The sequence below is a fragment of the Leucoraja erinacea genome, chromosome 5, assembly GCF_028641065.1.
Source record: "Leucoraja erinacea ecotype New England chromosome 5, Leri_hhj_1, whole genome shotgun sequence".
NCBI classification, from domain to species: domain Eukaryota; kingdom Metazoa; phylum Chordata; class Chondrichthyes; order Rajiformes; family Rajidae; genus Leucoraja; species Leucoraja erinaceus.
The window spans coordinates 30,169,887-30,192,765 of record NC_073381.1 but is presented as its reverse complement, the minus strand read 5'-3'; the positions used below and the strand labels follow the sequence as shown (position 1 = coordinate 30,192,765).

The following is a 22,879-nucleotide window of genomic DNA, read 5'->3' as shown; positions in this document are numbered from 1 at the left end:
CGTGCTGAAGGTAGTCGGGTAGGAGGACCGCTCGTCCAGCGGTATCTGCCAGAAGGAGCTCTTGGAATCGAGAAGACAGTGGCCGGGCCAACCTGTGCAGCGACGTCCTCCACTGTTCGCATGGGGTAGTGTGGGCGTCTGATGGCAAGGTTCAGGTCTTTGGGGTTGATGCAAATGCAAATTTCATTTTTGTCCTTTTTCGCAGCAACAACCATGGTGGAGACCCACCGGGTGGGTTCGCTCACCTCCTTCAGGATGTCCATGGTAACCATGTTGAGCAGCGTTGACTCCACCTTGTCCTTCATGGCGAAGGAGACGCGGTGTGGTAGACGGATCACAGGTTCAACACCGAGGTCGACAACGATCTTGTAGCTGCAGGGCAGCTTGCCCAGCTTGTCGTCAAAGCAGTCAGGGTATTCGTGCAGGGGGTCCATAAGGGTCCGCACCTGGTGGATATCACGGTGGAAAGAGACCAAGCCGAGGTCCTGGCACGCCCGGGCGCCCAACAGGGTGATGCTGCTCGTATCCAGTAGATAAAAAGTGCGGTGCCGAGAGGCCTGCAGTACCTTGCAGTGCAGGGTAGCCCTCCCCACCGGAACGAGCACGCCTCCCCCGTAGGCATGCAACAGGGAGTTATCGGGAGTAACTTTCTCATCAGTCCTTATATTCCTGAAGAGGCTTGTTGACATTACATTTGCCACGGCCCCCCCGTGTCGAGTTTGGCGGTGAAGGTCGAGCCGTTGACAGTAACGCGAACCGAAGGGTCCGTTATCAGTGCAGGTGCATCCAACAGTGAAAATATGCTGGTCTCCCCCTGGGAGGAACTTGTATCAGACAAAGGGAGTTCGTCAGGCTGGTACTGTGAACCAAGCGCGCTATCAGCTTGAGCAAGGTTGTTTAACATTCGCCGTGGAGCAGGAATTGGCTTCCCACGGGAGCAGCAAGCGGCAGAGAAATGGTTTAATTTCCTGCAAAAGTTACACGTTTTGCCCAGTGCAGGGCACACATTAAACTGATGGGAGGCAAAGTTGCAGTTGGGGCAACGCTGTGGGCTGCTACCCCCGGGTGCAGGGGAACCCCGTTCCCGTTGCGGGCCAGCGTACCGCCGGCGGCCAACAACACTGGTAAAGTTAATGTCATGATCAGCAGACGACACCGCCGAGGCAACAGCCTCGTCCAAAGACAGGTCGTGCTTCCGCAGAAGTTCAGCCCTTAGTTTTTCATCCTGAAGGCCATACACTAGAATGTCCCGGGTCAGTTGATCGGGGGTCAGCATGTCCAGGCAGCAACGCCTGGCCAGGTGCCGCAACGCGGAGATATAGTTATCGATTGACTCTCCAGGAATCTGACGCTGGGTGAACATTTTAAAACGCTCTAGAATGCAGTTAGTGGGGATGTCGCACATTGCGGTAAATTTAGCCATAAGACACACTGGGTCCCGAGCATCTTCACCTGCACCATAGACAAACGACTCGGACCGTTCCAGGGCATTGAGACCAGCCAGGTTGAGAAGCAGAGAAGCCTATGTTGCAGGGGTGGCAGCAGGATGGGCGATCATGACGTAGTGTTGGAAGTCGCGTCTAAAGACACCCCACCGATGGGCAATGTCCGAGTCGAAGACAAGCATATCGGGTTTGCGGCAAGAAGTAGCCATGGCACGGGAGATACAAAAAAAACACAATGGGGAACTGGGTCAAAAGTAAAGAAAACCCGACAAACGGGAGGCACAAAGGTATGATTGTGACACCATGTAAAGAGGTGTCATAACACACTGTGTCTTTACTACTGTTTATTCATGATACACATACGTTGCAGCCCTAGCTGTTCGTGGTCTGTCACCGGAACTAGAGAGAGGGGTGAATGGGTGGGAAGGTTGTAATTATACTTGTGATGTGGGGAGTGGTTAGTAGTGGTGAGGTCACTATGTTAAAGGTACATGCACATGTCATCTACAGGGATGGAGGTGTAGAGTGACTGGACGTCCATGATGAAGATGAGGGGATGGGGGCCTAGAGAATGGAATGACCGGAGACGACGGAGAGTGTCTGAGGTGTCTTGAAAATAGGTAGGGAGGGATTTAACCAGGGGGGGATAGGATGGAGTCAAGGTATGTGGAAATGAGTTTGGTAGGGCACGAACAGGCAGAGACAATGGGGCAGTCTGCACCCTAGCGGCATAAATATTGAATTATCCAATTTCCGGTAGCCCTTGCTGTCTCCTCCCCTTCTCAGCCCTCGGGCTCCTCCTCTTTCTTTTTCCTTTCTTTCCCCCCCCCCTCCCCCCCCCTTCCATCAGTCTGAAGAAGGGTTTCGGCCCGAAACTTTGCCCATTTCCTTCACCATAGATGCTGCTGCACCCGCTGAGTTTCTCCAGCACTTTGGTCTTCCTTCAATTTTCCAGCATCCGCAGTTCCTTCTTAAACGCCATCATGGACTTGATGGGCTAAATTACCCTTTGCGGGTACAGCAGGCAGTGAGGAAAGCTAATGGCATGTTGGCCTTCATAACAAGAGGATTTGAGTATTGGAGCAAGGTGGTCCTTCTGTAGTTGTACAGGGCCCTGGTGAGACCACACCTGGAGTATTGTGTGCAATTTTGGTCTCCTAATTTGAGGAAGGACATTCTTTCTATTGAGGGAGTGCAGCTTAGGTCCATCAGGTTAATTCCCGGGATGGCGGGGCTGTCATATGAAGAAAGAATGGAACGTCTGGCCTTGTATTCACTGGAATTTAGGATGAGAGGGGATCATATAGAAATATATAAAATTATTAAGGGATTGGACACGCTAGATGCAGGAAACATGTGCCCGATGTTGGGGGAGTCCAGAAGCAGGGGCCACAGTTTAATAATAAGGGGTAGGCCATTTAGAACTGAGGTGAGGAAAAAAAAATTCACCCTGGAAGTTGTGAATTTGTGAAATTATCTGCCTCAGAAGGCAGTGGAGACCAATTCACTGGATGCATTCAAGAGAAAGTTAGAGCTCTAAGGGCTAAGAGAATTAAAGGATATGGGGAGAAGGCAGGAATGGGGTACAGATTGTGGATGATCAGCAATGATCACATTGAATGGTGGTGTGTTCGCTCGAAGAGCCGAATGGCCTACTCCTGCACCTATTTTCTATGTATCGATGTATCTAATGACAGTCCATTTCTGTGGAATCTGGTGTGTATTATGTCTGGCTTAAACTGCTGCCAAGTACAACGGAACCACGTCTTTTGTCACCACCAACACGCCTTTTTTACCACTTGTTAATCCTGTGTATTTCAACTCTTGGAAGAATATGCCAGCACTCCATTTGCTGGTTCTGTTAATTTTTAATGATTTATAAATCTGAGCTGCTTAGTTCCTTGCTCCTGGAGAGATTTTAGTATTTGGAAAACCTTCCAGTTCATTTTGGTGAACACAAAAAAACCCAAAGCTTCAGATTATCATAGGACTGGTCCCAACCTGGAATGTCATCTGTCAATTTCCTTCTTCATATGCTGTCTGACTTGCTAATAAGTTCCAGCAGTTATTTTTTTGTTGAACATATGGTTAATAATTTTCACTGGGCAGAGAATTTTAAAGGCTGCTGTTTTGATCCACTTTCACTATCCATGAAATGGTAACTGATTTTCGAAACCCTCGTGCTGATTTTGAAACACTCGTGCTTACCCCACTTTTTTGTCCTATTTGGGGTGAGGAATTCAAGCATATACAGGAGTAAATTCTGTAAGGTTGTTTTCCACTTAGTTGTCCTTTCATACCCTACTATTAACTTGTTATACACTGCATCTTGAGGGGTCTTTGTCCAGCAGAACCAATTAGGAGCCTATCACCAAAGGCCTGGCAGCAATTGCCTCATGGCAAGTGGGTGCCGAGAGCAATTTGGGATTGTACGTCATTTTCCAGGCAGTGGCAGGTCTAAAGTCTGATGAGGCATAATGGGATGAATGTGACAGGTGGATTGTGATCCCACTGTTTTAGTGACTCTTGTTGAAATTATGAATCGATTATCATTGATCACCCGCCCCAACTCAAGGTAATGGAAATTCACCCTTATGCAATTTATAAATCATGAACTTAAAAATTGGGATATGGATTATCTTAGAATTAGAATATGGAATTACTCTTTAGAAATTATTTGTGCCAACATTTCTTTACAATTCTCATTTCTTGATGCATGTGCAGATTACTTTGTTTTTTTCTCTGGGAAAAACTGTGTCATGGATTATTTTCTACAAAAGCAACCCATCCTACAGTGTGGTGTTGTCTGTATGCTGGTGCCAATTTTACCTTTGTGGGACAGGTTGTGCCTCTTGGTATTGATAAATAGGCCCCAGGATTTACATTGAGTAAATTATGCAGGATGTGGTAAGGTTTACAATTACATTTTATGTGCCTTTTAGTGGGTTATTGCTGTGTTAATCATTGCAGTATGTGTGTGAAACACATTATTTCAGACAATAAAGCATATATTGCACCCCCCCTCCCCAAATGTCCAGTCTCCCTTTGCTTGGTCTTATTTTTTTCCCTCTGGCTGTTTGCCTTATAGTATTCTTCCCCTCTACGCTTGTTGATTAGATTTTATCTGTAGCTGTGACCTAATCCATTGTAAAGTTAAAGTTGAATGATTTATCCAGGCATACATCTTCCTTCTGCTGCCTTTTTACTGTTGAAAGATGTGTTAATTTTGACGATCAATCTTCAAAATGCTGATCTATAAACTTAAATGGTAAAGCCAGACCCATCTGTGAGTGACAGCGGTTGAAACTTAATTTTAAATAATTAATTGAAATCTTCTAACTGCTTCTTCTTCTTCTTAAGCCCATTGCTCCTCTAGGGAGCATAGGCCATTGACAAATGTCCTCCACCTCATTCGGTCGTTGGCAGTTCTTTTGAGATCTCCCCAGTTGAGATATTTCTGGTTGGGCACCTCTTCTCCAGTTGTTCCCAGGGCGACCTCTTTTCCTTTTTCCTTGGTGGTTCCATTTCAGGGCTTGTAGGGTGTTGTTTGCGACAGGTTTCCTGAGGATGTCCAATCCAACTCCATTTTCTCCTTCGAATTTGTAAGTCAATGGGCTCCTGGCTTCTTTTCCACTGGTCCACATTGCTTACTTTGTCTCTCCACCAGATGTTAAGTATTCTCCTAAGGCAGGTGTTAATGAGGTGAGAGCTGATGGGTTCCCATGCTGTTAGAGCCAAAGATCTTATAGCGGAGCAAGATAGGCCACTCCTGTGAAATGCAATGGGCTGACGTGCAGTACGCTACGGAGCGGAGCCTGGGCATTTTTTCCACCCATTTTAGTAACCGGATCCTAGCCGACCCGACTCGCAGTGTAATCAACGTTGCGGGGAAACAGTTTTTGTGCATGATATAGGGTTAGATTCATAATTCTGTTAGTTCATAATTCTGTTAATTCTTGTTAAAGAATAAAATGTTTATAAATTTTGACTCTGGTAATTTATTTTTTAATGTTTTTTAAATCATTTCTTTTTAAATGGCTCATATGCTGTGTTTGAGTTGATTTTGTATTACACTTGCACTCTGGAATTCATTCATCTAATCACACTAATGTAATCACACTGTTCACAATTGCAGTATTTGGGAAAATAATAACAATATGAAGATTCCAGTTGCTCTAGCCCTGGAATGTTACTTAATGTTTTTGTGCTTATTTTCTATTTTCTATGGAGTTGTTTCTCCACAAATAAAAAGGGTCTGGTCTTCCCAATAGCCAGAGAGTGGAATGAGATCTGCCTGTAATGGTGGGGTTATCTAATTGAAGAATTCACAAAATTAAATTTGTTTTGAGCAAGATTTACAAAAGATGTATAACTTAAGGATGGTTTTATTCAGCGAGCATACAACTGACTAGATTGTGCTGGAAAGAACACACATACATGAATGTGATATAGATGTATATAATCATATAACACACACAATTATATTTCTTCTGATTTTTATATCCAATGATGAACTTTATTTCAGACTAGACAAGGGACATTAAATAATAAACATTGTAAACCTTCCCGCAACTTCACTCTGGTGTCTTGGCCGTGCTGATCCGGGCCAGGCTCCCGCATGCTGTGGAAGGAACATAGGCATCTTTTCGCTTTTATTGTGATTTATTTGTCTTTCTTACCTTTCCTCCTTAACGGGGAACCTGAAGAAAGACAAGTCGGGTCGCCTACATTGGCGATTGGAACAATTTACTGCAGAGCAGAAGGCAACACTGGTAGATGTGGACGGCATGGTTAAAGTCAAAGACCAAAGTGAAGATATGAGAGCGGAGGCGGAAGCAAAGATCCGATCCTTGGCCGGAAGCAAGATGGCGGAACAAGATGGCGGAGGCTGGTTGCTAAAATGGGTCCTATAAATCACCCATGAACCTGCCCATACCGTACTACGTGTTTAGCGTAGGAGTAGGCCATCTTGCTCCGTTATAAGATCTTTGGTTAGAGCCGTTCTCGCGTCCTTCGTCATCATGATGGCCACTCCCTCTGTGTGCTTTGCTCCCTCCTCTTCCTGTCCGGAGTAGATGATGGACTGTCTGCTGACCAATTTGATCTCCCCTGACTGTGTCCATCTTGTTTCAGCCAAGCCCAGGACTAAGAGATTTTGTTGGCAATTGTGGCAGCTGCCAGCCTGGCACATGGTTCGGATGTTCCATGTCCCCACAAGGATGGATTTCTTTGGCGTCAGAAGATGTGTCAGCTTCCCAGCGCCCTTGCGGGTTTGACTGGGAAGCGTCATGTTCCCCATCGCTGGGGCACCTTCTTCAACCAAGTGTGTAATTTGGTTTTCATTCGTCAAAGTTTCTGTAACTCACACTTTTTTCCAGGGTGGGGTGGTTAACTCCACGCCCAACCCCCAACCTGGACGATCAGGGACTGCTTCGTCTGCCTCCTCACCTGAGACCTGTCCGGTTTGGTTGAGCCTGTCGGGGATAGTTTTCAGGATCACTGGAGTACACAAGCCTCTCCTCCACATCAAGCTTGCAGTCCAAGAGAGACTTCTAACTATTTGGATAACTTCAATGTTGAAAGTTTCAAATGATGGGATATATAAACTCCGTGGGGACAATTGAGTATATTTTGTGAGGAAGCTTTAGTTTGAAGAAGGGTGTCAACCCAAAACGACACCTATTCCTTCTCTGCAGAGATACTATCTGTCCTGCTGTTACTCCAGCATTTTGTGTCTACCTTTTGTGAGGTAGCATTGGTTAGGGTGTGCTTCTGAAGGTGAGTGGTCATTTACATATCACCATGTCCATTTCTCACCTTTTACCTTTAAATGATTGTGCCTGCGTTGAGCAGAGAAAGAAGGATAAATTGAAAATCTCCAAAAAAACATGAATAATATGAAATTAACCAAATTCCTTTCTTCCATTGAATATCCTCTCTGAAGTGCAGATATCTCATGCACTCTTCCTTACTATAGCTTATGTAGAAGAAATGTAGATCTGAGAAGTCGGTGAATTACTCTGCTCTCCTCCCCTCCACCCCGCCACTCCCTCCAACAAATTATGCTGCCATTTCAAGTTCTCCTATCTGCAGTTCCTTCTGACACAACCTTTCCCTCATTTCCAGCAAGGCAAAGGAGATTGTGATCAACTTCAGGAAGAGAAGTGGTGCATATATACATTGATGGTGTTGAAGTCGAGATGGTTGAAAACTTCAAGTTTCTAGGAGTAAATATCACGAAATATCGCTAACAACTTGTCCTGGTCTAGTCATATTAAAGCAACAGCCAAGACAGCGCACCAACGCCTCCTACTTGCTTAGAAGGCTTAGAAAGTTCTGCATGTACACAACTGCTCTCACCAACATCTCCAGATAGGCCGTAGAAAACATTTTATCAGGATGCATCACAGCGTAGTTTGGCAACAACATCATTGAAGACCAGAAAAATTGCAGAGAATAGTGGGCACATCCCAGACAGTCACTCAAACTAACCTCTCTTGCATTGACTCCATCTACACACACTGTCTTGGCGAGGTCACCACCATAATCAATGAGTCTGCCTGGTCCACTCCCTTTTCTCCCCTCTCCCATCAGCCAAGAGGTATATAGTATGAACCTGCAGGTTCAAGGACATTTTTTCTCCCAGCTGTTATCAGGGAACTGAATCATCCTACCACCAACTAGAAAGTGGTCCTGACCTATCATATACCTCATTAGAGACCTTCGGACTATCTTTCATTGGACTGTAATGGACTTATCCTGCACTGCGTTATTCCCTTTATCCTGCATCTGTACACTGCGGGCGGCTTGATTGTAACAACGTATAGTAGTTCCGCTGCTTTTTTGTTGCATAGCACGCAACAAAAAAAATTCACTGTGCACGTGACAATAAACAGATGTAAACTGGTGTACAGGTTGGAGTATGTTAATTAAGGTATAACTTTCAAAAGGAAATTGGATAATTATTTCAATGGGAAACAATTGCATTGTTATGTACAATAATTATGTCATTGGAATGTTTCACCAAAGAGACTATAATTGATCGAATGTTATTTGCTCAGGCACATGGGTTTTATTGCAGATTCCATCTGTACTGTGGCTTTAGAAATAAAATATAATTTTAAAAACATTGAGTAGTATCTAGTACTAATAACATTTACCTGCTTAATTTTAATTATACTTGAACTACGGTATTACACAAATGGGACACAGGTAGGAAAAATGCTCCCTGGACATAGTCTGGTGCTGGCATATTTGCCACTAAAAACGGTTTCACATCATTTTGTTAAATCCTTCAGGATTTTAGACAACTTTTAAAAATCTCTTCCAGATCTCAAAATAAATAAATCTTGGGCGTCTGTCTTCAATCTTGGTGTGCATTTTCGTAAAGTTTCGAATTAGATTTTGAGCTGCTGACATCCTCCTTAAAGTGTAATGTTTATAATAAGACATAATATTGCAGTGGAGCGGTAGCCAAAAGTTTATGATGTGTGAGCATAATTTATTTGCTTTTTGCTCTGTGCTTCCATTAATAAAGACAAGAATTCTGAATGCTATTTTTACAGCCTTTTTTTAGCTTATCCTGTTAGAACCGTTACAAGATGGGCCAAATGCAGGCAAGTGGGACGAGTGCAGTTGGGACATTTTGGCCGGAGTGGCAAGTTGGGCCGGAGGGCCTGTTTCCACGCTGTATCACTCTATAAGTATCCAAAGATGCATGTTCATACAGCCTTGGATCTCTTTGTTTGCTGCAGGAATTTTATGAAAGAGTTCAGCTTTATTTTGTAGGACAACCATTCTATCCTGTTTTAATTTGAAATTACTTAAGGCAACTTTTATAAAATTGGTCATTAATTATGTATTACTTCTATACCAACAGCATTGGTCATTAATTATGTATTATTTCTATTACCAACAGCAATCCCATTCGCCAGGACAGATATTTATAAGAACTCATTCTTTGTAAGAACCTTAAGGGAATGGAATAAACTAGACAACAATATAGTCAAATCACCTTCACTAGAAACATAGAAAATAGGTGCAGGAGTAGGCTATTCGGCCCTTGGAGCCTGCACCGCCATTCAATATGATCATGGCTGATCATCCAACTCAGTATCCCGTACCTGCCTTCTCTCCATACCCCCTGATCCCCATAGCCACAAGGGCCACATCTAACTCCCTCTTAAGTATAGCCAATGAACTGGCCTCAACTATCATCTGTGGCAGAGAATTCCAGAGATTCACCACTCTGTTTACCACTAGACAGTTTTAAAGGGGCACTAACAGCACGTTAGTGTGCACAGCACATCCAAGTTGGCAATATGCAGAGTACTGCCGTGCCAACTACAAATTCAGAAGATTTGTATGTTGTGTAGCAAGGAACTGCAGATGCTAGTTTACATCAACATTCCTGTTTTGTTACATTGGTCCTGGTTTTGTGGTGCATGCTACCGACAAACCAAATTAAAATTTGCGTGTGTTGATTGTCTGCCATAGCCATAGTTCTTTGATTAGTTCTTCAGTAGGTAGGTTGTGCACAACTTCCTCTCCAGGAATTTGGGCACAACAATCTAGGATGGCCAGTGCAATTTTCAGGGAGTTCTGCACTGTTTCAGATGACAAAATTAGGGTGAGAAACTAAACCAGTGATTGTACTTTTTCAACAGAATGTGCAAGATTCCATGACACTATTTTGAAGAGCAGAGCATCTTTAAAAACAGAATTTGAGAGTTCTATATGAGAGCTTGTTGCATGCAAATTGGCAACTGTTCAAACCTGTTTTTCTGTCTACAGTATACATTTCGGTGTCATTGGTAAATTTGTTAATCGTTCCACCTATGTTTGCATCCAAAATTTTAATATACATGACAAATGAGAGCAGATTCAGCACTGATCCCTGCAGCACACAGGCCTTCAATCTAATGAACAACTCTCCGCGACCAGTCTCTGACTCATTCCACCGAGCCAATTTTATATCCAATTAGTGGGCTCACCCTGAATTCATGTGATCTAACCTTCTGGACCAGCTTTCAACTCTGTAGGACCTTCTCAATAGAAATGGTATCCAATAGTTAGGAAAATGTGCTCGCCTGGTACCACTTAAGTCCTGAAAGTTCCAAATTAACAGAGTTTGGTGTAAAGTTAGTCCCCAAGTTATACAAGGTTGTGGTGCGTGGGTCTCAAAAAGGAAGAGAGGAGTCCAGTATTTTGAGAGGCACCTTTAATTATGTTCCTCCCGGTTGTAGGGAAGTCCAAACGAGAGAAAGATGGCACTCGAACCCCTGCCTTTAAACCCTCTGGTTAAGGGCCGCCTCCGGACTGAACCACTCCTGTGCCGAGAGGTTCGACAGCTATGATGGCGCGACCCTTGGGAGCCGCCATAGGACACCCCCCCAGAACCCGAGGCACGAAATGCACCGGCGGGCGCACGACCCGGCCGGCCTGCATGCGGAAGTCAGCAGGTCGTGGGGCTGGCGGAGGCATAGGTGGAGGGACAGGTCGAGGGAATGGTCGAGGGACCGGCGGGAGGACAGGTGGAGTGACAGGCAGAGGGAGCAGTGAAGGGGGGCGCCCTCGAGGCCGAGGCTGGGCAACCAGCACCGGCTGGTCAATGTCCAGGTGTGCCGGCTTCAACCGATCAATCGACACGGCCACCGGCCGGCCCCCAAGTCCAGCACAATAGTCATCTGCCCAGGTTCCAGCACCCGGAACGGGCCCTCGTACGGCCTCTGGAGTGGCGTCCGGTGGGCATCACGGCGCAGGAAAACGTATGGGCAGTTCCTGAGGGCTGATGGCACATGCGGGCGAAATGTCCCACGGCGGGACGTCGGGACGGGCGCGAGCCTGCCAACTCGCTCGCGAAGGCGCCTTAGGGTGGATGAGGGCGTTCCCTGCTGCCCCGGCGCCGACGGCACGAACTCCCCGGGCACCATGAGTGGCGACCCGTACACGAGCTCCGCCGATGATGAGGCCAAGTCCTGTTTAGGAGCAGTCCGAATGCCCACGGCAACTCGTCCATCTAGTCCGGGCCGGATAGTCGCGCCTTCAGCGCGGCCTTTAGCTGCCGGTGGAACCCCTCCACCAGACCGTTAGCTTGCGGGTGGTAAGCCGTGGTGTGGTGTGGTGTAGCCACGCCCCCAGCAAGCGAGCCATGGCTGACCACAGCTCGGAGGTGAACTGTGGCCCCCGATCTGAGGAGATGTGCGCCGGCACCCCAAAGCGAGCAATCCAGTGCGTGGACAACGCATGAGCGCACGTAGCCGTTGAAGTATCGGCCAGCGGAATGGCCTCCGGCCATCGTGTGAAGCGGTCCACCATTGTGAGAAGGTGGGCGATGCCCTAGGACGGCGGGAGAGGCCCCACAATGTCCACGTGGAGATGGTCGAATCGCCGGTGAGGTAGACCAAACTCCTGGAGAGGCGCACGGACATGGCGCTGGATTTTTGCCGTCTGGCACGGAATGCAGGTGCGAGCCCAATTGCCAACCTGCTTGCGCAGACCGTGCCACATGAAACGAGCGGTCACTAGTGCCGTTGTCGCCCAGATTGATGGGTGAGACAGTCTGTGAATGACTTCGAGCACCCTCCGGCGCCAGGCGGCAGGGACGATGGGACGCGGCTGACCGGATGAAACATCGCACAGGATCGTCGCTCCTCAAGGACCGAGAGGGACATCCTCAAGGCGGAGGCCGGAGATGACAGTCCGGTAGGCGGGCATCTCATCGTCCGTGAGCTGTGCCTCTGCCAGAGCAGAATAGTCAATTCCGGGCGCCACCTCGAAAACGGCGTTGATAGCGGGGTGGGACAATGTGTCGGCCACCCGGTTCTCCCTCCCCTCGACGTAGCGGATAGAAGTAGTATACTCCGAAATGTAGGCCAAATGCCGCTGCTGTCGTACGGACCAGGGGTCGGAAACCTTGGTAAAACGCCATCATACCGACAAACTCCTGCAGGCCGCGCACCGTGCGTGGGCGGGGAAACCGACGGATGGTGTCGACCCTGTCAGGCAAGGGAACCGCGCCTTGCGCAGTCACGCGGTGGCCGAGGATGTCAATCCCGGTTACCCCAAAACGGCACTTGTCGAGGTTAATGGCCAAACCATGTTCGCTGAGCCGCTGACAGAGCTGCCGAAGGTGGGCACAGTGCTCCTGCTGCGAGCGGCTGGCCACCAGGATGTCGTCCAGGTAAACAAATACGAAATTGAGGTCGCGACAAACCCCGTCCATTAGGCGTTGAAAAGCCTGTGCAGCGTTCTTGAGGCCGAACGGCATCCGCGTGAACTCATAAAGTCCAAATGGCATGATGATCGCCGTCTTGGGTACATCATCCGGGTGGACCGGGATCTGGTTATAACCCCGTACCAGATCCACTTTTGAAAATATTGTGGCCCCAGCCAAATGGGCAGTGAAGTCCTGGATGTGGGGTACGGGGTATCGATCCGCTGTTGTTGCGGCGTTCAGCCGTCGGTAATCCCCACAAGGTCGCCAGCCCCCGCTTGCCTTGGGGACCATGTGGAGTGGGGACGCCCATGGGCTGCTTGAAGGGCGGACGATCCCCAAGGCCTCCATCGTGCGGAATTCCTGCCGTGCCAGATGCAGTTTATCCGGCGGCAGTCGACGTGCTCGTGCGTGGAGAGGTGGGCCGGTAGTCTGGATAAAATGTAACACTCCGTGACTGGGGGTCGATGATCGAAACTGTGGGGTCAGAATGTCTGGGAATGCGGCCAAGATCCGTGCTAATCGGGAGTCCACGGACGACAGGGGCCGTCCTACCGGCTGATCCAAACGCAACGTGATCGGCTCCATCATAGCGGCGTTGGTCAAGCGCTGACGCCTGACGTCCACCATGAGGGAATGCGCCCGGAGGAAGTTGGCCCCGAGCAATGGCTGGGAGACATCAGCAATGGTGAACCGCCACGAGAAATGGCAGAAGCCGAACACGATTGGAACCATGCGCACTCCATACGTGCGGAAGGGGCTGCCATTCGCCGCGGTGAGGACGTGCCCCCGCTTACCGGAACGAATGTCGGCCAGCGAAGGGGGCAGGACGCTGAGCTCCGCTCCAGTATCAACGAGGAAGCGGGTCCCGGAGCGCCGATCCCAGGCGAAGAGGCGGTGAATTTGGTCTGCCGCCGAGGGGACTATTGGTAGCCGGCCCAGGCATTTCCCGGGAACGTGCACGGCTGGCGGCATTGTCGTGCTGCAGCACCCCAGCGCTGATGGAAATAGCACCAGCGCCTCATGTTGGTGGTACTTGGAGCTTGCCGGCTCCTGTTGGTGGTGCCTGCAGCTTGCTGGCGCTGGACTGCAGGTGCAGTACCCGTCACGGCCGCAGGGGGCGATCTTATGGGGCCTCGGGCTGGAGCTGTCACTCCTTCCGCAGCTCCCCCGCCCCACCGGAGGAAATCGGGAGCTGCCAGGGTGAGTCCTGACTGGCTGCCTCCGGAATCTCGAGGTCGCCAGCTCCGCCATTAGGCCTCAGCGCAGACGAAGGCAGAGAAGGGGGATACAACAAAAAAGTCGCATTCCCCCGAAGGGAGAGACAGTAAGCCCCGTTTCAACCCCCTCCCCCCATAAACACAACCTAAAAACCAAAAACTTAACTAGACAAAACGAAAAAAAAACAACACAAAAAAGTAAAGACAAACGGACTGCGGGTGAGCCGCAGCCGTTCACCAGCGCCGCCACTTCCGGACACACCAGGGACAATTTATTATTATTTTTCAATTCTGGGAGCCTTGGAACTGCAGCCAATCCCGGGGGCACGCAGGCGACCTGGGCGCTACAGCCAGACCTGCCAGCTGACCTGGGTGCTACAGCCAATCCTGGGGCAGCCGAGCGGACCTGGGCGCACAGGCGACCTGGGAACTGCAGGCCCTTTGGCCCACCGTGTCCGCGCCGACCAGCAATCGCCCCCCTACACTAGCATCATCCGACACACTAGGGACAAGTTACAATTTACTGAAGCACTTAACCCACAAACCTGCACGTTTTTGGAGTGCGGGGCAGGCGAGCTGACCTGGGTGCGACAGCCATTCCCAGGCGGTTTTGCTGCAACATGTTTCACAAAACATGGGGGGGAGATTGTCCCCCACCTCTCAAAACATGGGTGGGGGGGGGGGGGGGGGAAGGGGAATGGTCGTGGCCCCCCCCCGTCAGGATTTCCACCCATGCATAAGCACTTCTTCTCAGCAAATGATCGCAGGCAGCTACGCGATTAGATGGTAAAGAAGATTCTTCTTTGACTTCAACAAGCTGACATTAGTGACAACTTTTAATTTGTTCAGGAAAGACAAAGGTCAAGTCCTCAACTTCAGCCTCAAGATCTCATATCTCACATTATAAGAGGTTGAAATTTAATTAAATCCCCTTTCTGTCCCCCCCTCCCTCCCTCTCTGCCCCCCCCGCCCTCCCTCTCTGTCCCCCCCGCCCTCCCCTTTCTGGTCCCCCCCCCTCCCCCCCTCTCTGCCCCCCCCCTCCCTCTCTCTGCCCCCCTCCCTCCCTCTCTGCCGACCCTGCCCTCTCTGCTGCCCCCCCCCTCTGCCTCCCCATCCTTCTCTGCCCCCCCCATCCCTCCCTCCCTGCCCCCCCCTCCCTCTCTGTCCCCCCGCCCTCCCTCTCTGCCCCCCCCCCTCTGCCCCCCATCCCTCTCTGACCCCCCCCCCCCATCCTGATCTGCCCCCCCCCCCCCCCCCCCCACTCCCTTCCCTCTCTAGGGATTGAAGAGGGGGAGTGAAGAGGAGAAGAGGGTGCTGGGGGATGAGGAGAAATGAGCCACGCTTGCGCAGTTGGGGGCTATGCGTGAGTGGTGCAATATTTCGTTGGGGGAAAGGTTTGCATTGGGGGGGGGGTGGGGGGAATGGGTAATTGGTGGAATATTGCTTTCGGGAGCTGAGCCAACGTGTCTACACTTAGACTGCACAATAATGCCTCCATCTTCTATGTCGCAATGGGAATCCGTCAACCGCGCTTGCTCAGTTGGGAGCTATGGGTGAGTGGTGGAATATTCGTTCGGGGACCAACCCCATCCCCCGAGATACAACGGGTCCCACTTGGTCTGGTGTCTTTGTAAAAGGCACAATTGTATCCGCTCCTGTATTTTCCTATTTTTAACTTTCCAGATACGTACTACCTTTTGAGTGCAAAAGTTGCCTAAGATGTCCCTCACATTCGGCCCTTTAAGCCAGCACCGCCATTCAATATGATCATGGCTGATCACCAAAAATCATGGTCACTTTACATATGCACCTCATGACCTCGTTCATCCCAATCAGGTCACCTGTCAGATCCACGTATGCTGTCTTGGGTGCAGAGTTTGCACCTTTTTCTCAGTGACTGCGTGGGTTTCTTTGGGTGCTCGGGTTTCCTCCCAAATCCTCAAATCGTGTGGGTTTCGCTCTGTATATCGACCCTAGTTTGTAGGAAGTGGATGGGAAAGAACTAGGATGGCACAATGGTGTAGCAGTAATGTGGCTGCCTCATAGCGCCTTGCATCTCCAGACACCTGGGTTCAATCCTGACCACTCTCTGTCTTAGTTTGTATGTTCTCTGTGACCACGTGGGTTTCCACCAGGTTCTCTGATTTCCTCACACACTCCAAAGATGTGCAAGTTTGTAAATTAATTGGTTTCTGTAAATTGTACCTAGCGTGTAGGATACTGCTGGAGTACGGAGTGATCGCTGGTTGGTGTTGACTCAGTGGGCTCGACAAACTCCATATGATTCAATTGCATTTATGTTAAATGCAGACAGCTATCATGCATGTTTCCAAAACCTGAATTGGATATAATGCGAGTGATGAATTAGGGAACACTATTTGCAATAAGCGGGTCAAATTGGTTCTAATGTCTATTGATCAGGAACGAGGGGAGCACTTTAAGTAACTTTGGAAATTGGCAAGCAGAAAAAAGGCTGACTTGGATTCAAACATTGCGAGGGAGGGAGTGGGGAATGTTTCTATGTAACCTCACCACAGAAATCAGTCATCATTGTCTCTTAAGAACACATTGTACTTGACAAGCAACGTATTTATTGACTCTTGTGCAACGATACTTTATTAAACAATGTAACACTCAACTTTTAGTATTTTTAACTTGTAGTAACAAAAGTGAAGTTATTGCTATTGAAAAAAACATTATTTTTGGAAACTGGTTATTCTGAAACAAACTCTAGCCCCTAACTGCCATTCCCTTACTGACACAGGATGAGGAAACAGCTGAGATCCTTTGTGACTGCTTTGACTGGTCCATTTTTAAGAACTGCACCCAAACTAAATGAATATGCCACTGCTGTCACAAACTTCATCAGTAAGTGCCAAAGAAGTCAATCCAAGCGACCCCTGACTGGAACTTGTGGATGAGCCGTGAGATCCACTCACTGGTGAAAGTCAAGTCATAGAGTCATATAGCGTGGAAACGAGTCCTTCAGTCCAACTTGCCCTCACTGACCAACATGCCCCAGGTGCATTAGTCTCACCGTTTTGATAAGTACCTTCCTCAGATACCTCCTCTGGCAGCTCGTTTCACATACCCACCGGCCTTTGTGCAGAAAAAAAGTTGTTAATCTAGTTCCCATTAAATCTTATCCCCCCCCCCCCCCCAATTCCCCCCCCCTGGTAAATATACACTCTTGTATATTTACCCTATCTATTCCTCTCATTATCTTACATACCTCTGAGAACCCTCCTCATCCTCCTGCACTCCATGGAATCAAGGTCTAACTTGCTCAACTTCTCCTTATAGGTCAGGCAATCGAATCCTGGCAATATCCTCGTAAATTTTCTATGCACTCTTTCCAGCTTGACAACAATTTTCGTAAAACCCAGTGACCAGAACTGAACACAATACTCTATATGTGGCCTCACCAATGTCTTGTACAACTCTTACATGACCTCCCAACTGACATACTCATTACTCTGTCTGATGATGGCTGGTGTGCTGAAAGCCCCTTTGACCACCTTATCTACCTTTGATACTACTTTCAAGGAACTATGTACCTGCACTCATAGATCGCTCTGCTCTACAATAGTCTCCAGAGCCTGGCTAGTTTCCGTGCTGTACGATTCTGATTATGACTGCCTGCGTATCCAAAATATGTCATGTGTATTCACCTGTCACTTGCCCTCCTTTCTTCCCCCGCTCTCCACCTTCCATCACAACCATTCTGAAGAAGTGTCACACCCGAAACATCACCTAATCATGTTCTCCAGAGATGTTCATAGCAAAAGGATTTGAGTATAGGAGCAGGGAGGTTCTACTGCAGTTGTACATGGTCTTGGTGAGACTACACCTGGAGTATTGCGTACAGTTTTGGTCTCCAAATCTGAGGAAGGACATTATTGCCATAGAGGGAGTGCAGAGACGGTTCACCAGGCTGATTCCTGGGATGTCAGGACTGTCTTATGAAGAAAGACTGGATTGACTTGGTTTATACTCTCTAGAATTTAGGAGATTGAGAGGGGATCTTATAGAAACTTACAAAATTCTTAAGGGGTTGGACAGGCTAGATGCAGGAAGGTTGCTCCCGATGTTGGGGAAGTCCAGGGCAAGGGGTCACAGCTTAAGGATAAGGGGGAAATCCTTTAAAACCATGATGAGAAGAACTTTTTTCACACAAGAGAGTGGTGAATCTCTGGAACACTCTGCCAAAGAGGGTAGTCGAGGCCAGTTCATTGGCTATATTTAAGAGGGAGTTAGATGTGGCCCTTGTGGCTAAGGGGATCAGAGGGTATGGGGAGAGAAGGCAGGTACGGGATACTGAGTTGGTGCAGGCTCGAAGGGCTGAATGGCCTACTCCTGCACCTAATTTCTATGTTGCCGGACCTGCTGATTTACTCCAGCACTTTTTGTCTTCTTCAATCAATTTCTGAAAGCAGAGTGGAGTACATGTTAGTCTAAATCAATGGTGCATGTGAATATCACCAACAATTTGTCCTGTTGCTCAGAAGAATGAGGAAATTTGGCATGTCTCCAATGACTCCTAACAATTTTTATAGATGCATCATAAAAACCATACTTGCCAAATGCTGGAAAGTTGAGTTGGAAGTAGGGTCTCGACCTGAAACATTGCCTGTCCATTCCCTTCACAGATTTGGTCTGACCCCTTGAGTTCCTCTGACACTTTGACTTGTTTTCACCCTGTTTCTCCCCATCTGTGGATAACGTTCACTTATTTATTACCTGCATGGCACAGATCAATTAACATTGGACAATCCAGATATTTAACTTGGGGTAAACTGACTCACTACCACTCAAAGCATTCCATGGTCTGATTGAGCCTTCAAGGGAAATATTTTGTTTGTTTAACATTGTGGTTATGTACAACATATTAAACTAATTACAATGACACTTGAAACTGGGCAAACGATCAGGCTGTATTCCTTTTCTCCGGAGATGCTGCCTGACCCGCTGAGTTACTCCAGCTTTTTGCGTCTATCTTCAGTTTAAACCAGCATCTGCAGTTCCTTCCTACACAGACTATTATATGTTTGGCTATCTTTTTTTTTTCAACTTTCAGTATTGACCCTTTTACTTGCCACTCTGAGCAGCAATGTTGGAATTTGCATTGTTGCTGATTAGGTTGCCCAGTTGTAAAATACTATAATCCCCAATGGATTCCAAAAAAAAACAATATTTGTGTTTGTAAGGCGACCCATTCTTGGTTATGGTATATGAATTTCAATATGAAATAATTTATTTTTGTGCATATTATTCAAGGAAAAGCGGCAGCAAAATTGCAATCAGACTGGGAGACATCTTGGGATGGAAAATGAATATTTGTCATGCTGAAATTCCCTAAAACAATTAAAGCATTTTCTAAAGTATACACAAAATGCTGGAGTAACTCAATGGGACAGGCAGCATCTCTGGAGAGAAGGAATGGGTGACGTTTCGGGTCGAGACTCTTCTTCAGACTGAAGACTGAAGCAGGGTCTCAACCAGAAATGTCATTTTCGGTTGTCGGATTGTTCACGGCAGCTTGTGTAAATGAGATCCCGTTATGATTGGAGGAGTGTGACATCATCACTGGAAGCTGCTAGAAAGGTCTCACTCTCACAGTCAGTTATTATTCTCAAAGTTGGCTTTTTTTTAACTTTAAATATCAATAATGTGAAATATAACATAAAATGTGAAGAAACCTGATACCATGGGAAAAAGCTGAGTAAGATTCTGCAAAAAATGTTTGCGCTATTGTGTACCGTTTTGGCACAGCTCCTGAGATCACAGACAGACAAACAAGTCGAGACTTTTAATAATAGATAGATATAGATAGATATGGATGGATGGATAGATGGAGATGGATAGATGGAGATGGATATGGATAGATATAGATGGATAGATGGATATGGATAGATATTGATGGATATAGATAGATGGATGGATCGATAGAAAGTGGTTGTATAGTTTTGGATGTGTCCCATTTACCCCTATTATATTGACCATAAATCTAATTTTGTTTTCAGGATGGACTCAATGCACTGGTTCAAGATTTGGACTTCCCTGCCCTCAGGAAGAACAAAAACATTGAAAACTTCTTAAATAGGTGTACGTTGATTTTCTTTCTTTGGCCTGTATCTTGGAGATTAAGTGTATCGTTTTGTTAATGCAAGAAATCCAGTGACTATCATTATTTTTATATGAAGCTTAAATTGTGGTTGTCTTTGAGAGAAAAAAAAAATTGTTTTTTAGAAATACCAAAGAACAAGCCGCAGTTTTAATGAAAATAAGTTATTAACTGTTCAATAGATGCATTCTATCTTTAAGTATAAAGTGAACACTGAAAATGATTGAAAGGGAGGGGTGATTTTGCAACACCGGGAAGCAGGGGACTTCTCTGTGAGAAACATGAATTCTATAAAAATGGGATTCTGGTAACAGAGGATTATTCTTAAATTATACATATGTATGTTCTTGTGTTTAATGCAATCAGATATACCATATAAAATACTGTCCTCTTGATACTAAGTTAAAACAATATTGCAGGATACATGGTAAACAATTAAATTAAAAAAAGAAAAGAGATGAGTTAAAAGCCTCAATTTAATATTGAAAATAGTGATGTAGATAAATGACTTTTGAAAATTTGGAAGTAATCCCAAAATATTGCTTCCCAGTTTATTCTCAAACATGTAGAATATTCTTAATGAATTTGTTCTTGTGACACTCTGTTTAACTTCATTTGAACTATTAAATGTTTATGTCATCATGCTGCACTAAATGATTTAACACATTCTTAAATCGATAATTGTTAATATTTTGTATTTAGCAAGATTATCTCCAAATGAAAAGCAAATATTAACTGTGTTTTCTTGCCCGAACCCTTCCTCCCTGCCAACCAACCAACCAACCAGATGATAAAGTTATGGGTAAGGTTCGAGAAATGCAAATGAAAGCGGAAGACTACGAGGTCGTAAAAGTAATAGGACGTGGTGCATTTGGTGAAGTTCAGCTGGTAAGAAGTCTGCAATTGTTTAGGACAAGAGCAAACGTTTTTTAGTATCTCATTGAGGCAACAATTTTAATTTCTACAGTGTTTTATGCAGTCCTGTTGATTTATGAGAATATACTAGATTTATAATCCTTTCAAAACTGAGGAAAACATCTTTTCATTGCATTTCAGTTGGTATTTATTTTCATAAAATAATTTAGAAGCCCCTCTGATTCCATGATATTTCTTGTTACTTGATTGGCTGTGGTATTTAATAAGTTGTGGTTGGACTCCCTTCAATTTTTATCTTTAATGCCTGTGGTATAATTTTATGTCATTTCCACATCCTCGTATGGAAAATACAGCAAATTTCTTTTCAGCATATTCCATTATGACTCGTTAAAGAATTCATATTTTCAAACATTGAGGATATCTATACTTTTGGCAGGCACACTGATCATGCATCTCTGGTCCATTATAACTTAAATGCTTATAAAAACTGCTAGCTGATAACATAGTCATGATCACTTTGAGACCAGTGCTAACAACTTAAATGTAAATGATTAATGAGTTTAGCAGTAATGGGAAGAAAATGACAAGGATGATAGTTTTAAAATTGAGGCATTGCGTATCTTGAAGCCAATATAGGTCAGAGTAGGACAGCAGGACAGAGTGGAAGTTGGAACTGGGGTAGAAAAAAGGTTGACTGCGAGTGTATTAGAAATAGTGTTGGATCAAAGACTTTAATAGTAAAACTGATCTAGCTAATGAAATGGATAAGCTCTGCAAACTTCATTTCTGAGGCAAATTAGAAGGCAAATTTGGATTCTAATGTGACTTCAGACACATGCCAGGATAATGTTGGTGCTCAAAGGACAGTGAATGTGGCAGAGACGGGTGTCTAAAGCAGGGATTAAAGGGGATGGCTTTGATAATTAGTTGAGGATTTGTTTTGTTGGAATCTACAATTGAATTTCAGGCAAGTCAGAAAAGAATGTTGAGAATTCAAGAGAAAATGGTAGAATTGAGCTGGTTGACATCTGTGTTCATATGTAAATTGACACTATTGCAAATGACATGGCACAAGATGACAGATGGATGGGAAAATGTTGGAGATGAGGATAAATTATTGAGGTAATCAATGGTGCAGGAATAATAAGTTGTCATGGACAAATCCTCTTTATAACTAGATGAATTTAAATGAAACCATGTGAATGCAGCCTGAACGTGATTGCTGGAAGTTAAAATGCTCAAAGTCACAACGATGCTATAAGGGGCTGAGATGTTGAAATTTGAATTCAGAATACTTTGAATTTGTTTCTTTATAGGTTCGACATAAAGCGTCTCAAAAAGTATATGCAATGAAGCTTTTAAGTAAATTTGAAATGATCAAGAGATCTGATTCAGCATTTTTCTGGGAGGAACGAGATATCATGGCCTTTGCAAACAGTGCCTGGGTTGTCCAGGTGAGGATGTTTTTTTTAAAGAATAAATTGCTAATTTGATTGTCAGTATTTTTAAAGTGAAGTTTCAGTTAACCATAGACCAAGAGGCTAAATGTTAATGTGAAACATAGTTCATCATTGTTGGATATTGCTGATGTTATATGCAACAAACGGCAAAATAGTGCATCAACGCACAACATTTTTCTCCTTGTTATTTGGATAAAACTGGGCTCAGTTAGCATCATAATATACCGATTTGTAAATTTAAATTGCACTATATAAATGCAGGCGTACAATGGAGTCACAATACTGCAGAACCAGAGGGCAGACGTTTAAGGTGAGGTGAGAAATTGAAAGGAGATCTGCCTTTTTCCACATGGTGAGATGCTTTCCTGGAATGAGCTACTAGAATGAGCTGGCAGACAAAAATTCTGGAGAAACTCAGCGGGTGAGGCAGCATCTATGGAGTGAAGGAAATAGGCAATGCTGCCTCACCCACTGAGTTTCTCCAGCATTTTTGTCTACCTTTGATTTTCCAGCATCTGCAATTCCTTCTTTAACATACA

General features: G+C 46.0%; 1 protein-coding gene across 3 annotated transcripts in view; it reads left to right on the top strand.

Moving 5' to 3' along the window:
* The window catches only part of rock2a (rho-associated, coiled-coil containing protein kinase 2a), a 150,361-nt gene that overhangs the window by 37,323 nt on the left and 90,159 nt on the right, over positions 1 to 22,879 (top strand). For all 3 annotated transcript variants that reach the window (XM_055635314.1, XM_055635313.1, XM_055635316.1), the window contains exons 2-4: positions 19,904 to 19,985; positions 20,792 to 20,892; positions 22,197 to 22,334. In XM_055635314.1, the coding sequence (XP_055491289.1) occupies positions 19,904 to 19,985; positions 20,792 to 20,892; positions 22,197 to 22,334 (321 nt within the window). The remainder of the gene's footprint in view (positions 1 to 19,903; positions 19,986 to 20,791; positions 20,893 to 22,196; positions 22,335 to 22,879) is intronic.